This window comes from Morone saxatilis, unplaced genomic scaffold (assembly GCF_004916995.1).
Source record: "Morone saxatilis isolate NCDOM2014 unplaced genomic scaffold, NCSU_SB_2.0 Contig15, whole genome shotgun sequence".
Lineage (NCBI taxonomy): Eukaryota > Metazoa > Chordata > Actinopteri > Moronidae > Morone > Morone saxatilis.
Window position 1 is genome coordinate 11,024,364 of NW_023339707.1, and position 15,328 is coordinate 11,039,691.

At 43.3% G+C, this 15,328-nt stretch overlaps 1 protein-coding gene across 4 annotated transcripts in view; it reads right to left on the reverse strand.

Annotated features, from left to right (window-relative positions):
• The window catches only part of clstn1 (calsyntenin 1), a gene marked incomplete at its 5' end in the record, with an annotated part of 36,725 nt that extends 26,595 nt beyond the window's left edge, over positions 1 to 10,130 (reverse strand). For all 4 annotated transcript variants that reach the window (XM_035656698.1, XM_035656696.1, XM_035656697.1 and 1 more), the window contains 1 exon segment: positions 10,113 to 10,130. In XM_035656698.1, coding sequence (XP_035512591.1) covers positions 10,113 to 10,130 — 18 coding nt within the window.
• Between the last annotated feature and the right edge of the window lie 5,198 nt (positions 10,131 to 15,328).

Genomic DNA, 15,328 nt, shown 5'->3' on the forward strand with positions numbered 1-15,328 from the left:
ACACCTCCCATGAAATGAAATCTGAAGCACAATTTTATTCAAAGCGTGAAATTCTCACATAGATTGTGTGAAATTGGCAACAAGGCCCTTTTGACAAGATGGCTTCATCATCCCCCTGAAAGCCTGCAGTGAATGGGAAGAACATTTGTTGTGCTGTGACTCGCCTAACAGAGAACATTTGAGACAGACACAATTATTCTTGTAAAGTGAATTATTGTTACATATTACACTACACTATATATACTACTTATAAGATAAGAGAGAGACTGTATTGTAAGGGAGGTGTTAGTTTAAGAGAGTAGGTTTTAGGATTTAGGATGGAATGAGATTAAGAGAGGGGCTTTGAAATGTTTGAGGCAGACTGAAAGGGGCTCGCTGCTGCAGCGCTGAGGATGTTTAGTGTGGAAGACTGCCATTTTCTTAATTCAACTTAATTAAGAAAACCAATTCATCTAATGCATACTCACTACTGGCCCAATTACAACCTGCAGACTCAGTCCTTCACTCACATATAAGCACATAATTGAAGAGGAAACTCTTGACTCTTAACAAATAATCAACATTAAACTGATCAACTTGATCAAGTATGTGTTTTATCCACTGTGAATTGACAAAAATGTCCCATGTAAATCATTTTTTAATAAAATAGGCCCAATACAGATGTGTGCCACATGTTGCTTAATCCCATGTAGGGCTGCAACTAACAATTATATTCATCATAAACTAATCTATCCATAAATGTTTGCCTCATCTAGAAAATGTCACAAACATTCATCACAAGCAGCTCCCAGAGCTCAGGGTGATGTCATTAAACACATTTTCAGTTCAAAATGATATGTTGTGATGTTAGGAAGAATCTGTTACAATTGCCATTAAATACATTTTATATTGGATATAACTGCTAAAAAAAAGACACACACGTAAAGGACCAGCGTGTAGGATTTAGCGGCGTCTAGAAGTGCAACCAACTGAATATCGCTCGCGTGTAGGAAAGACTACAGTGGCCTATGGCGGAAAAATAGCGAAATGCCCTGTCTAAAGTCTAAAGTCTAAAAGTGTTTGGTTTGTTTGATTTGTTCACTCTAGAAACAAGGCACTCAAACATGGCAGACTCCTCAGAAGAGGACTTGTTCCCTCTGTAGATAAAAACGACTCATTCTAAGGTAACAAAAACACAGTAGTTCTTATTTTCAGGTGATTATACTGTGATTATATTCTACAGTAGATCTTGAATGTTACACACTGGACCATTATTGGGAAAAACAATAAAGATTGTACATTATTAATTTCATTTAATGGCTCTTTTCCTGCTGGAGTGCGGACTGGAGAAAGGTGAACAGAAATGGGTAAAAAAGCAACCAAAGAAAATCAATAAAAGGGGCTACAAACATTTTCAGTCATTGCACCTACACGCATACATAGCGGGATTAAGGAGAAACATGCATCCTATTTCTAGCAAAGAGAAATCATTGGCCTCAATATAAATATTAGATGGGGGGGTTGGGATATAAATACACAGATATAAAACAGTATTTGCCTCTTGCTAAATAATAGATATCAACCAGGCTGTGTCATCCCATGCTGACACAGAATCAAACTACATCTACAAAACAGAGTTTAGAAACACGCAATGAAGTTTTTTCAACAGTATTTTAAAAATACAACAGCAAATGAACCCTACTATATACTGTATCCACTACCAAACACATAAACCCTAATCTGGCAGACACAGGCAAAATAAAATCCTTCAGGAAGCCTTTCAGAAATGAACGATGTGTCAGAAACTGCAGACCAACACACAAATCAAGTTGTTACTGTAGGTGCACAGATGGCAGCTACTGGACCCACTTACAGCCCGGCAACACAGTACCTGGTACGCAATCCTGTTACGCAGCAAATAAAGCCAATGACATTTAATCCTATAATGGGATGCGTCTATTTCATTCACCGACAAGGTCAAGCAACGTGCACGACATCAAACAAAGCAACTGAGGAGGCCAAAATCACGCCACTGCCAAGTTTTTATTATGTTTAACAATGAGCACGAGTAAAAATGTCCCACCAACACCAGGAGTGTACTTTTAAAACACCCATGTGATAAACAGAGGGATACTCTGGGGAAGAAAAACCTTTTGGAGAGAGGAGAGAGCAGGGTTGAAACATGGCTGACTTCTGACACAGGTGGACAAGGACAAAGTACCCGATGTGACCGCGTGCCGAGCTGTGCCGAGCTGTGCTGTGCCAAGCCGTCTACTGATCAGCTCTGTGTCTCTGCCTCCGCACTGTGAACTCTGTGAACCAAGAGGCCGTTAGTGCTTTAACTAATTCTTAAAATGATTTATGCTTTGTCATGTATAGAAAATGTGGACAGATTGGCTTCTCTTTGAAAAGCAGAATGACATTTAGCTGCCAGTGTATGTCGAGGTTTATTAGTTTAGTTTGTTAATGTTTTACAGAGATGTTGATTCGACTGTAGCTTTCCCACTTCAATCACTCTCAACCTGAACTTTAAGGTGGTAGACGACACTGCAGTGAGACAAATGAGCTATCAAGTCCTCTTTGATAGGAAACCTTTTGTTTTCTAATGTGATTAGCACTGCAACCTTTGTCTTTGTCTTGCGACTGATTCACAAACAATAGATGGTCTTGTATAGTAAAGGCTCACTTGGCCTCACCTCTCTCTGCACAGAAATACTTTCTGTAGAGTCTCTCTCATATGGGAACAACAACAACAACAATATCACTATATGTACTAAATGTAACTTTCAAGGTTTAACTAATTTTCTGCGGAGGCACACATTCAACCATTTGTGACGTCATCACTGACTTCTTTCATGAGCCCCCAAAAAACAGCTGGACGTACTGACCATTCACACTGACACAAAGACAAAGCCCCTTCACAGCCGGCTCGCTCTTTTATTGAAGCCTAACCTTTACAGTTTGACCTATTAACCGTGATGAAATACTTCCTGCGAGAATGGGAGGGCCACAATAGGTCCTGCTAATCCTGAGATTCAACAGGACGCCTGTACACACTCTCCCTCCACACCACTGCTGCGATGCCTCTTCCTCATGGAGGGGGAATAAAATAATTCTGCCTCCCCAACGCTTGCCAAAAGCTTTGCACGTGTCTAGCGACTGCATAACCCTGACTACTGCCACGGAATAAAGCAAACACGATGACAGCAGACTGTTCACAGCTACTGGTCACCCTGGGAGAACCAGAGAAATGCACCACAGCTGTACAGAGTGTAGCAGCATCACTGCAGCAGATGATCAGGCTGTAATTATCAGATGGAGCCTGATAAAGCCTGGGAACCTCTGAGGGTGTGTTGTGTAACGATGATGATGATGCAGCCCAGGGTCAGGCCTGTGACATGTGGAGCTCTGCGCCATCGATTTAGCTCATATTTTACATTTGATGTCCACCAGCCTGCAAGCCCTCCATCTTCTTTGATTACATGCAAATGTGAAGCTCTACTACAACCCGCTGTAAGGCAGCTACTGCTGAGCAACACTCAAGTCCTTAGTGCAAAATAATTCAAGTATCTATTTGTAATCATTGAATTACTTAGTGAGTCACATTGTTATGTCCTTATTTTTATAATATATTATAATGCGTACATAAAAACCTACAAACTACTAAACTGTCATACTGCAAACAGTGTGAAACTGTGTAAATAAATGTTTACATATCTTAAATCATATACTAAACAGCCGGTGGTTGTGTTCAACTTTGATTAACAATACTGTCTGTACCAGACTACGCTCCAGTACAAGTGTTTGATTGCCCAGAATTATGAATAAATTAACATGTGTAGCAAAGCCTGCCAATCAAAGGCAGCAGAAGAAGCAGCACAGTCTACAAGCAGAGCGTGCAGGCCGTCTTATTATTGTCAGAGACTAAATAAAGCCTCTCTGTTGCCAGGTTGGTTTTTCATATTTGTCCCATTAGCTGTAGCAGTACACTGAAGAAAGGAGAAGGGAGTTTCTGTGCTCAGGTGATAGTCAGGCCTTGGGGTGTTTCCACGGAGACGGCAAAAGAAAAACAGGAGTTTGGAAAATCTGAACAGCATAAACGGTCAAAACTAAATTACAAATGAACAGGATAAATGTACCACTTATACCAATTATAGAGAATAAGAGTGCAATGGACTGATTTCTATGATTCAAACTCTACGTGCTTGCCAGAAGCTAGATTTTCCTGGTGGACAGGAGCGCTTTCAACAACAACCACCACAGGGCCCCTTCCTGGCAGCTTCGAAGGCAGCTTGAGGCCTTTTTGATGTTAGACGGGAATATCCAACAGAGACAAACACAACCTGCAGCCAGACAGGTGAAGGTATGAGATGCATGCAAATCTGAGTCAAGTAATGACTTCAATCATGCTGGGTGAGTGGCTCTCGTAATTCCGTGTACCAAGAATAATCAATGAACAATCTGCTCACGGTCTGAAACAGCGGGCACACTTCTCTGTTTGCTTTACAAGCTCCTCGGCTTGTTGACGCAAGCCATCGCTATCACAGACTGTGGACTGTTCTAGGCAGCCTTGAAGACCCTTAAAGGAAACCCAGACCCCAGGGGCCCTCGCTCCCCAAACACCCCGCTCACACAGGAGAGCCTCTCAGTTGCCCTGCCAGGCAACAACATTTGTTTGTCCTCTACGCAGTTTCAACCACCCAACAGAACGAACACGCCCTCCAAGACCGTGGCGCTCCTCTGAAGAGGGGGTTGGGAGCCGCAGAGCCTCCAATGCAACTCAATCACCTCTCTGTGTGAACGGCACAAAAGAGCCAGTGAGAGTGGAGAAGTGAGAGTGGAGAAGTGAGAGTGAGACGGCTCGAGTTCGGCGCTGGGTGTAGCTGACCTGCTGCAGGTAACGTGCTCTCTGGTTACCCGTTTCCCATGGAGCCTGAATCTTAATGCGACGCGCCCAAATGTGAATCGCTCTGCCAATTTCTCTCCTAGAAGTTACGGGGCTCAGGAGACCTCCAGAGCCAGATTAACTGCAGACATGGGTTGAATTAAAACCTAAGATCTATTTTTTATTACAGTCTTCAGAAAAAAAATAACGCAATAAGATGTGCACCACTGGCTATTACTTTCAGAGTTTAGGCACTCAATTTCAATATTAACATTTTAATGAAGAAAAAGGTTATTTTTGCTATTACATCTTTTGGTTTATTGTTATATTATCTTCATCTACCCAAGATGCTGCTTTTATAAAATCATGTAACTGACTAAACTTGTTTGAGCTGATCTTTTTACTAAGCTATGTCATTACACAATATGAGGATAAATTCATTAAATCCCTGGATATTCTGACACTTTCTCGCCTTGGGGTTTTCATTTCTGAATATTACGTTTTGCTCTACACTTTGCACTCAAATTGTATAACAACAAACCAAAGAAGAATCATGTGAATGTAAAGTCCTTGGTGGTTAACATAACTCCCCAGTCATCTGGCACGACTTAATATTCACAACTGAATGACCCATTGTTGACAGTTCACTGACTCCATTCAGCCCGTAAAGGCACCAATGAGAGGAAAGTCACCACCGACCCAAAGTGAGTCCAGTATTCTCATGGCCTATCTTTGCAGCACTAACTGGAAAATTACCAAATCGAAGCGCTTCAACAACTTAGCACTTTCGGTGGATTATCTCATATACACATTCTTCAAGGGCTTGAGTCGCAATCCTTCGAACAGTGACCACATTGTGACATTCTTAGTCAAGATCCTGACCCTGAAGTCTGGGCCTAAAAGCCCTTTGTTCCCCTGAGAAATCTCTGAATAAATACTGAAAAAGTTGAAGCGTTAACTTGTGGGAACAGGCCCTTTGTGTAGGGCAAGTAAACTGTTGTTCAGGGCAATACAGGGTAAAATGTTTGGTAATGGTTCTTATGCCCACAGAAGCAGTAATCACTATTAAATCCCACTTTAATAACGGTGTAAAGTTCCTTCATTATCTCGGCCCTGTTGTTTGTCAGCAGGATAGCTCCACAAATACATAACAGATTTTAATGAAAATGTGTGCAAATGTAGGCCACGACCCAAAGAGCGAGTAGTTAGGCTGGACTGTGGAGAGCGCCACCATGCAACACCAATCGATGTGTGCCAGTGTTGGTCTCACCTATTTCTGCCTGAACAGTTTTCTCACGATTTTAGAGTTTTCTCTCATATATTCCTCCAACAAATCTTCATCCATTTTATACATATTCGATTGAGACTGACAAAGTTTATACATTTGCTTTTTGATATTTCATTTTTCTATAATTGACAGCCAATATCTTGTGGGCATGGCATATCTGATAACCATAACTCTTGAAGACATTGTGAAACTGCAGTCAAATTTTATTAAAGTACACAAATTAACTCTGAACATTCCTGCAAATGTCGATGCCATCTGCCCTAATATCCCTACGCAGACTTGAAGTGTTCTTCAAAATGCAATCCATCAGCCAATCAGAATTAAAGCAGCACATTTTTGTGAATATGCAATATCAGCAAAGGTATGCGCTCTCTGAGTCCTTTTTAGTTGCATCTGTATCCAATGACTGATGAGCTGAAGCCATGAATCGTGTAGCGACAAGACACCGTGGAATACGTGGAGCAGATCACTGAACATCAGATGAAATAGGTCCTATCAATCAAAAACCACAGGGAGTGAAGGACTGATGGCAGCTGACATTTTCTCTTTCGTTCTACCAGCTGATAAAGCCACGACATGCTCAAAGTAAAACATGTGAAACTGCTTCGCTGCTTTCCCGATGTCGTCACATCAGCCTGTTGATATTTAATGTTGTTCCCGATGAAAAACGAGTCTGTAAACTGACGCTGGACGATGGCCTACAACAGAGTTGCATGGGAGAGGCAAACAATGCGGCCATTGTCATCTGAGTGCATCCACATAGTTCTCTGTTTGCCATAACATAGTAAGATGACATGCGTCACGCAGATTGTTGGCAGCTCAAGGGTTTAAAATGTGTCTCTGTGTGTCTAAGTGTCTCCAACAAATAGGAAATGTGAACATATTTATTTCCCCGGGGGTCAACAAGGTCCCTGATGGTGATCATCCTACGTTTTGGTTTCTGCGAACCTGTAATCAATAGACCTATCTGGGATGATTGAATTACATAAGCAAGGGCAAAAGGTTTTTACCAGTAAGGGTTTCTTCAAGGCCGCTATCAATTATGTTATTAATAAAGTGAGGCTGTAAATGTAAATAAGCGTGATGAATGCAAATTTAGACTCCAGCTGAAATTATTAATAAATTAGTTGATAAAAAAACAAAAAATGTACTGATGGATGTTTTGAAGATTCAGAATTATTCAATCTCTTTAAGTAAAAACACAAAAGATGCTCTGGAGCTATTTTTTTGTGCATATGAAGGAAATTTATTTTTTATTCTGTTTTATTTATTTACACAAACACAAAATAAAGAGAAAGTTTTAATGAGGTTGAGATCCGGGAGGAATCTCAAAGGTGTGCCTCATCACGGACCAATAAATTAGACTATATTATAATTATATATAAAAGAAAAATATTGACCCGATGCATTGCTCTAAGCGTACCTGACGTGCAATTTTCAGTGGATCAATATTAGGCTTCTCCAGTGACTGTAAGACGAGGAGGACTGGGGCAGAGAACACATCCAACCTGTAATATGTACTTCTTTACAGCCATGTGAGGAGAGCGCATATGTTAACTCAGCACCACACAAAGCAGGGGCATCCAATTTGCTCAACTAGAATTACTTAATTCGATGATGAATGAGCCAAGAAACTTCCCAGCAGCCAGCTCTTCCTTTGTCTGGCTGTGTGTGCACAGAGGACGCTCATGCCTCTCAGCAGACCTAATGTTTGACTCTCCAACATGAAGACACCCTGCAGCAGCTGCTCATGGGAACAGAAAAGTAAACATATTACACGAATGAGACCTTGAAAACGGACGAGACGAGAAACTCCAAAAAGTATCAGCAGCGGTGGACAACACGAACGAGTTAAAAGCCTAGGATGCTTTGAAGCCAACAGGCCTGCCTCAGATGATCTGAGTTTTACACACTCACATTCCCTGCTGCCAGTGTAATGAATCACGTAGTTTAGGTCAGAATTTTGATGTGTATCAAAAACATATTTTTTCAGCAAATCTCTCAAGGTGTGTTATAACCATGTCGTCGGTGGTTAACGTGTGTGTGGGCGAACAGCCGAGGAACACAACATCCAGTGCCAGTGCTGTTAAATTCACCTGAATGTGCTGAAGCTCTTTCTCACACCGCTTCTGTAGCCATAAAAGCAAATCATCTGTAGACATCTAAACTAGAGGGTTGAGGAATGAAAACAACTTAAGGGAACAAAAAAAAAAAAAAAAGTATTTGCTTCCTCATCTGCTGCAGATGGCTGGTAATAAAAATAAGAAACAACAGCAAGCCATTAAAACACAACGCAGGACTGCAGGTGACAAGAGGTGGTGCACAACATACGCAAGTGACCTTTGGTTAATAAAAGATAAGCCCTCACCAAGATGGTGATTTCACAGGCGGCCTCCTCTGCTGATAAGGGCAGGAAAAGGCAGCAGGTGCACGACACACACATACACACACACACACACACACTCGGCTATAACGTTAAAAAGAAAGCCAGATGCACACACTGCCCAGGACTAACCGCTGCAGGCATTTCCCTTTTGATTGATGAAAAAAGAAATGAAGTTACTGCTTTACAAACGGTAGCCTCCCGCCGCTGTGCGTTCTCAGCTGCTTGACATGGCAACAGGAAAAAATACGGCTGTTAGAAGCCTCCGTGAAGACTTTTATGGGTGTCTATATCCCCTTCCAGTGTCATTAGTTTCTTCATAGAGCATAAAACGGGTGTGACATTAAAAGAAAACAACACACACACACACACACACACACACAACTGGCCTCCAGCGTTGGCGGCTGCCCGGGCATGTTGATATGGCCAGTGACTAACATGCACCTGCCTTTACACACCCTGAAACATGAAGCTCACACTGGGGCGTCAGTGGATTTGAGTTCGACATTAAAACACAGTGTATAAATCCGAGCAGTGAGGGTGTTAATGTAGGAGCAGTGAGCTGCGAGGAGGGAGGTGGACCGCCCTGCAGCAAATAAAGGCAGGTCTCTCCTCAGTGGGTGATGGTGTCCATGGGTGACATTGCACATGAAGAGTGCTGTTACACTTTCAGTTCTCTGCTCATAAAAAAAAGACAGGCCCGGACCTAGGAGAGGGCTTTTTTTTTTTACTTAAACCTGTGATCACAGCACATTAATTTTTAAATCCTCCGACAAAACAGGGGCTTGTGAAGAGGATCTGCAATGCGTAGCCAACCAAGCTCCATCCTGGTGCGACCACAACGGTGCCAAAACAAGCATTAGGCCTACTGATGGAAGAATTAACCTGCGTGGTTTAATAACACTTCATCTGTATATACATATATATAAAAGAGAGGGGGGTGAAGAAACATAGCATCACTCGCTTTAATTCAAATGTGCTCTAATATATTTAAAACCAAGATGAGAACAGGGAGTACCGGACACTGGAAGAGTTCAAACAAAATGTTACAAACTCTGCATAAGGTGAGAAATATGTTCAATCTTAAATCAGACTGTAAGGAAGCGACCAGAAGAGACAAGGACCCAAAAATAGACTGAATGCAGATGACAGAAGGGGGTCGTTTCGTGGCCTTGATATTATCTCCAAAGTACCCTACTTCGGGAATTTAACTTACGCTTTAAAGATAAAAAAAATACCCCGCAAACATAATAAGTGTAGTTGGGATATAATGTGTGATTTGCGGTTGAAATTGATGCAGGTATCGCAGGGTGCACTTGCTACCGGCGGGACATCCATCCGCTGCGGCTGCGGAGCTGACCATCCCTGAGCAGGTTATTGAGCATTCATCCCTCAGCCCCGCACCGCACCGCACAGCCCCGCACAGCACCGATAACGTTTTCATTTCAACCGTGAACGTCTGGAAACAACCGATAACTATCAGCGTTTCCAAACCGCCGACTAAAAAAAAAAAAAAAAAAAAAAACCTGTCTAACAGACAGACAAAACACAACGGGATATAAATCCCGCTTATTAACCTTTAGCTGCCTCCACCGACAAAATAGTCCGAGGACCAGCCGCCAGCGGATGCAAATTGTGTATCACCCTCGGAACCCATCCGACTTCGAGGTCAAACCGCGGCGAAAGTAAAAAAACAACTTCTTCTTCCCTCGTCAGTCAGGCGAATTGTTGTGAAACAAGAAAAATAAAAATCCAAAGATGAGTGTCGGTTACGACGGTAGTCAAGATGGCCGTCGGTTCCCGGCCGCCCGCTCTGCTATCCTCTTCATCACCGCTTCCTGCAAGTTTTGCAGCTTGCTGCGTTCAGGGGACTGTCGGGACGTTTCGTGAGACCCGTTCCAGCGCGTCTTTTTTCCCCTTTTTTTGCTTTAAGCACGTATGTAGCCTATTGGATTGAAATGTGACCCCTTAGAGTCGTTACTTTTCGAAAAAGAAAGAGAAGCCATGGTGACGAAGAACCAACATTTTATAATGCTACCAACTCTACTGTACATCCCTCCCACCACCGCCCACCCCCCCCCACAATCCCATAACGTTCAAAATAATTAGCAAACAAGCAACAACCAACAACATATAGTTAAAGAAAAAGGTAAATATGCTATAATCTTAACACATCTTTTTTTCACACATTTTTATTGTGTAAAATATTAGATTCTTTTACTGACCAACTCTTCATGTCAAAACATTCTAATCTTTCCTTTATAACAGTTTATTAAATTGTCTTCCCATTTGGCTAAATATGTATTTTTCTGGTTTCAGCCATGATTTTGTTATTCTGCTTTAAGTGCTGCTCGTTCTTATTCCCAGTGCACTAATGCATGTCCTTGTTCATTGCATCTTGCGTCCCCCATAAGCAAGTAGCTGGTTCGTGGTATTATCGTAACCACCGAATCAACAAAATAAACAAAAAGAAGAAAGAGTGCACATGTTTATTTAGCTAGCCAACTAGAATGAATCAGATGGTATCTGGCCTAACAAAAACCTAATGGAAGATAGTTTACCTTATCTATTTAATTTGAGATTGTTTCCTAGTGTTAAACCAACAAAAGAACCTATATTTAATATATTTATAATATTGTAAGTCCTATCATTATATTTTTATTGTGTTCATTCTAATAATGGCAACTTCATTCTCTCTTGTGCTCTTCTCTTCAGTTTATTTAATAGTTTGTTTCTTTGTCTCCCCCTCTTTTTAATTGTGCGCGCGCCAGCGGCGGGTGTAGCATTCTACCATGCATGGGAGGTTACGTTTTGTTTTCTCCAACTCTAGTTCTCAGATATACAAATTTTATTAATTTTTGTGGTTTTTTTTTTTGCTGCCAAAAATTTAACAAACAATTTCTCTAGTGTTTTAAATTGATGTTGTCTTTATATTTTTTTTTATAGATATTATATCTCATCTCTCAGTTTCCCATCTAAACTAATTCATATATTTTTGGTTTTTCTTTTCTTTTTTTGTTTGCGTGTTTTATTTTTTGTTTTTGTTTTGTGTTTTTTTTTTTTGGTTTTCTTTTTTTTTTTTTTTTTTTTTTTTTTTTGTCTTGTTCTTTTTTTTTTTTTTTGGGTGTGTGTGTTGCTTTGTGTTTTTGTCGTCCTGTTTGTTGTGGTTGTCTTTTTGTTGTTGTGTGTTTTTTTTTTTTTTTTTTTGTTTTTTGTTTGTTGTGTTGTTTTGGTTGTGTTTGTTTGTTTTGGGGTGGTGTTTTTCTTTTTGTGTGTGGTTTGTTGTGTGGGTGTTGTGTGTTGTTTTTCTGTGTGTGTGGTGTGTTTTGTTTTGTGTTTTTTGTGTGTTTGTGTGTTCTGTGTTGGTGGTTTGTTGTTCGTTTGTGGTTTTCTTGATTGTTTGTTGTTTCTTTGTTTGGGTGGGTGGTGTGTTTTTTTTTTTTTTTTTTTTTTTTTTTTTTTTTTTTTTGGGTTCTGTGAGCCCGTGAGCGTGGGGTTGGTTGGCGTTGGGCGGGGGTGTGGGGGGGGGGGCGTGTGTGTGGTGGCGGCGCGGGGCGGGGGTTGTGCTGTTGGGTGTGGTGTTGTTGTGGGCGGTGGGTGGGGGTGCGCGGGGGTGGGGGCGGTGGTGGTGGGCGCTTTTGTTCGCGGCGCGGGGGCGGGAGGCGGGGGTGGGCCCGGCGGTGCCGCGGGCCGGCGGTCGCCGCCGGGCCAACAAATCACCATCCCAGCTTTTCCCCCGACCTTCAGACTAAACTCTAATCTGTGTGTTGCAGCACGCAGTATTGCTGATATTTCTGTCTGCAGGTGTTTGCTCCTACCTTGCTGAACACAGCTGAGGGAAATAAACAGTCTGGTTTTAATTGTCGCCTGTCGCAACCACTGACGGGTGAAACCACACACCAACACACACACTTCCACAGCAGCGGGCTTGTCATACCTCGCGGGTGGTGCCGTCTTAATTTCTGTCAAATTGTAGCAAGTACAGTGTGCAAAAAGGCATTCACCTTTGCAAACATATTCTCTGTACTGGGTATGGGTTGAAAAACACCAGGAGACAGTGTACTGAAATACAGTTTTCCCGGAACAGTCCGTTGTTTGACCTCCGCCTCGGGAGGAGAGCGGTCTGACTGCGCATTTAGAACGTATCAACGGTGATATCCGGAAGTATTTGAGGTAGGAACTTGTAGCTTGGAGAAAGAAAGCTAGAAGTAGATTACGCATTATGTTTTAATACCTGGGAAAGATCTGGAGATTGGTGTATAGCAGGCCAGATGTAGAGATTGGTTTTAGAGTCATGTTCTTGGTTTGTGCACCAGGGAGGTCCGGTCCCCCGGTTTGTTCTGCTAATAGAGTAGGGAGGGTCCCGGTGAGAACGTAGGAATGAAACAGTGCTGGTCAGACCGAAAAGAGTATGTACGGTCGTTTGGTCTTGGGGCGTTCTTTCTTTTTCTTACGGCGGATGTTGGGGGGGGGCTGCGGAAGTCGGACATGGCGGGGGCTTTTAAGAAGTGTAGAACAGTACATGTCTTAATAAGGGAGGAGGGGGTGATGGCAGAGGTAAGAGAGGGAGGGGAGAAGTGAGGGGGGCGTCGAAGATGGGCAGGTATTAAGAAGTACTAGAGCTAGGCCTGATGACAGGTGGGGCTACAAGATAGGATGTAAGTGATCAGGGGTGGCAATTAAGTCCGTGCGGGCGGATGCATTACAACGTAAGGTGTTGGCGCAGAAGGCGAGGGTGTGGTGTTTGCGGGCGACCTGAGAACCTGGAAGGCAGCATGGAGGCCAGGAGGCGTCAATGGATGTGGATTGTGGACGCGGGATGGCAGCTGGAGGTTTGGAGCGGACAGGGCAGCGCTGACGCGGAGTGCGGAACGATCGCGCCAGGGGCGTCGGGTGGGCGTGCACGAAGTGGCGCTAATGGCTGGGTGCGCCACGGGGCCCCAGTGGGCACCCGAGCCCATCCATGGACTAATGTGGAAGTGTCGCCATGCAGTGCGGGGTGGGGGTGTGGAAACATCGTCGCGCTGGGTTTCCTGCCTCCGGTCCTTTTTCCGCTGATTGCGCGCCGGGGCTTGAGGGCAGGACGGGGTCGCAGGGGACGAGTGTCGCGCGCTTATCGGAAGTCGAGTTGCGCGAAGTCGTTCTCACAGCGCGCGATCAAGGGCGGTGCGTGGGTCGCAGGGCCGCAGTTGGCGCCTGCTCCGCTACGCACGGCTGCCGGTACGCACGCCGCGCGGAGCCTCTTGATGCTCGCGTCTATGGGCTCGTCTGCGCCGTCCATTGGAGGCGCTATGGCACGGAAATCTCTGAAGAGCAGCAGTCGCTCAGTGGGCGAGGTGGTCCGGAAGTAACGCCTTTCTGATCATTAGTTGATGTCTCACACCTATCCACCAAGCCCTCTTATCACCAGCCATTGTCCCCAAGAGGAATGATAATGGCCACCCTGTCTCTACCCCAGAGTGCTGGACATCTGTGAGGGAGCGGCTGGCTTCCACTTTCTCTTGGCCACTTCATGTGTTGCCAAACGGGTAACAAACAGGCATTGTGCTTCAGCTTTGCTGCTGCACTGATGCCCATAGACTGTCCCTGTTTATAGACCCATCACTTAATTGTGGCCTCACACAGCTATGTCCATTCTCCGCTGTTTCTCCATGATAACTGCAGCTATTGAGACCGCCCTGAGTTCTAATGGTTGCTCTTTATTCCTGCAACATTTATGTGGTTTTGGCAACTTTTTAAAATGTATTTTTTGTTATTTGCATTTCTATATGGGATAAAGTAAAGTGAAGAATATGCAGTTGTACCAGCAAGGCACACACAAAGGGTCTCATGTTAAACTTCTATTAACAAACTCACAGCAAGACTTTCCAAAATGGACTGTTGACCTTTTCATGAGAGCATCACTAAAAATTAAAGACACACGTCTGAATTTGCATGACTAGCAGCCATACCAAGGTTGCTCAGTGTTATGCAAAAAAACCTGATGTGGTTGTTTGTGAGTAATTCTTTGATTGCATTTCACTCTCTTCTCCTCGGGGGTGCTATCCATATCTGAGGGTGTTGATTAGATAGCAGCCCCTACCCACATTTGCAGTTCCAGGCCTCGCTATTCTCACATGCACTTGTTGTTGTGTAGTTATTCTGCGGGTTGAGGATAGTAGTTAACTCATAAATGATCAATACGGTGTTCATTTTTACAAGTCTCTTTCACTGTGGCGGATTTTTCTGAAAGTCGTGGAATAAACTTCGGGGCAATATTAAAGCATGTATGTATTTCAAATTTACAATTCCCATCTCGCCTTTTTGGACTAAAGGATTAAACAACTTTTGGCTTCAGAGGCACATAAGCAGTTTCACACATTTTAGTTTGTGACATTCTGGTAGTGTCATGTTGTTGAAATATCAATTTTACCATGCCTGGATTATCTACTCAGGGCCTGAAGGCAGCATGATGTGTTCACACTCTGTCAGCAGTAGCCTCCACCCTGAGCATCTGTGCAACCCTTGGAGATGTCTAATTTCTGGCCCTCAGCTGTATTGTATGGCCTATATGTCTATGTGTACAACACATTTACATTTACATTGCAAACGTGTCTTTGTCTTCAAACACAAACCAGAATCAATGCTTCATCTATAAGGTGTGAGTTTAAGTCATGCACTTCACATTATGATGATGGCTGGGTGCCACTGGGTAGCACCAGAAGGCATTTGGCCCCGGCCCTCGGTCTTACTTTAGCCGTCTGTGCTAAACTAGCTGCATGCGCTCCCACAATAAAATATTGACGTCACTGGC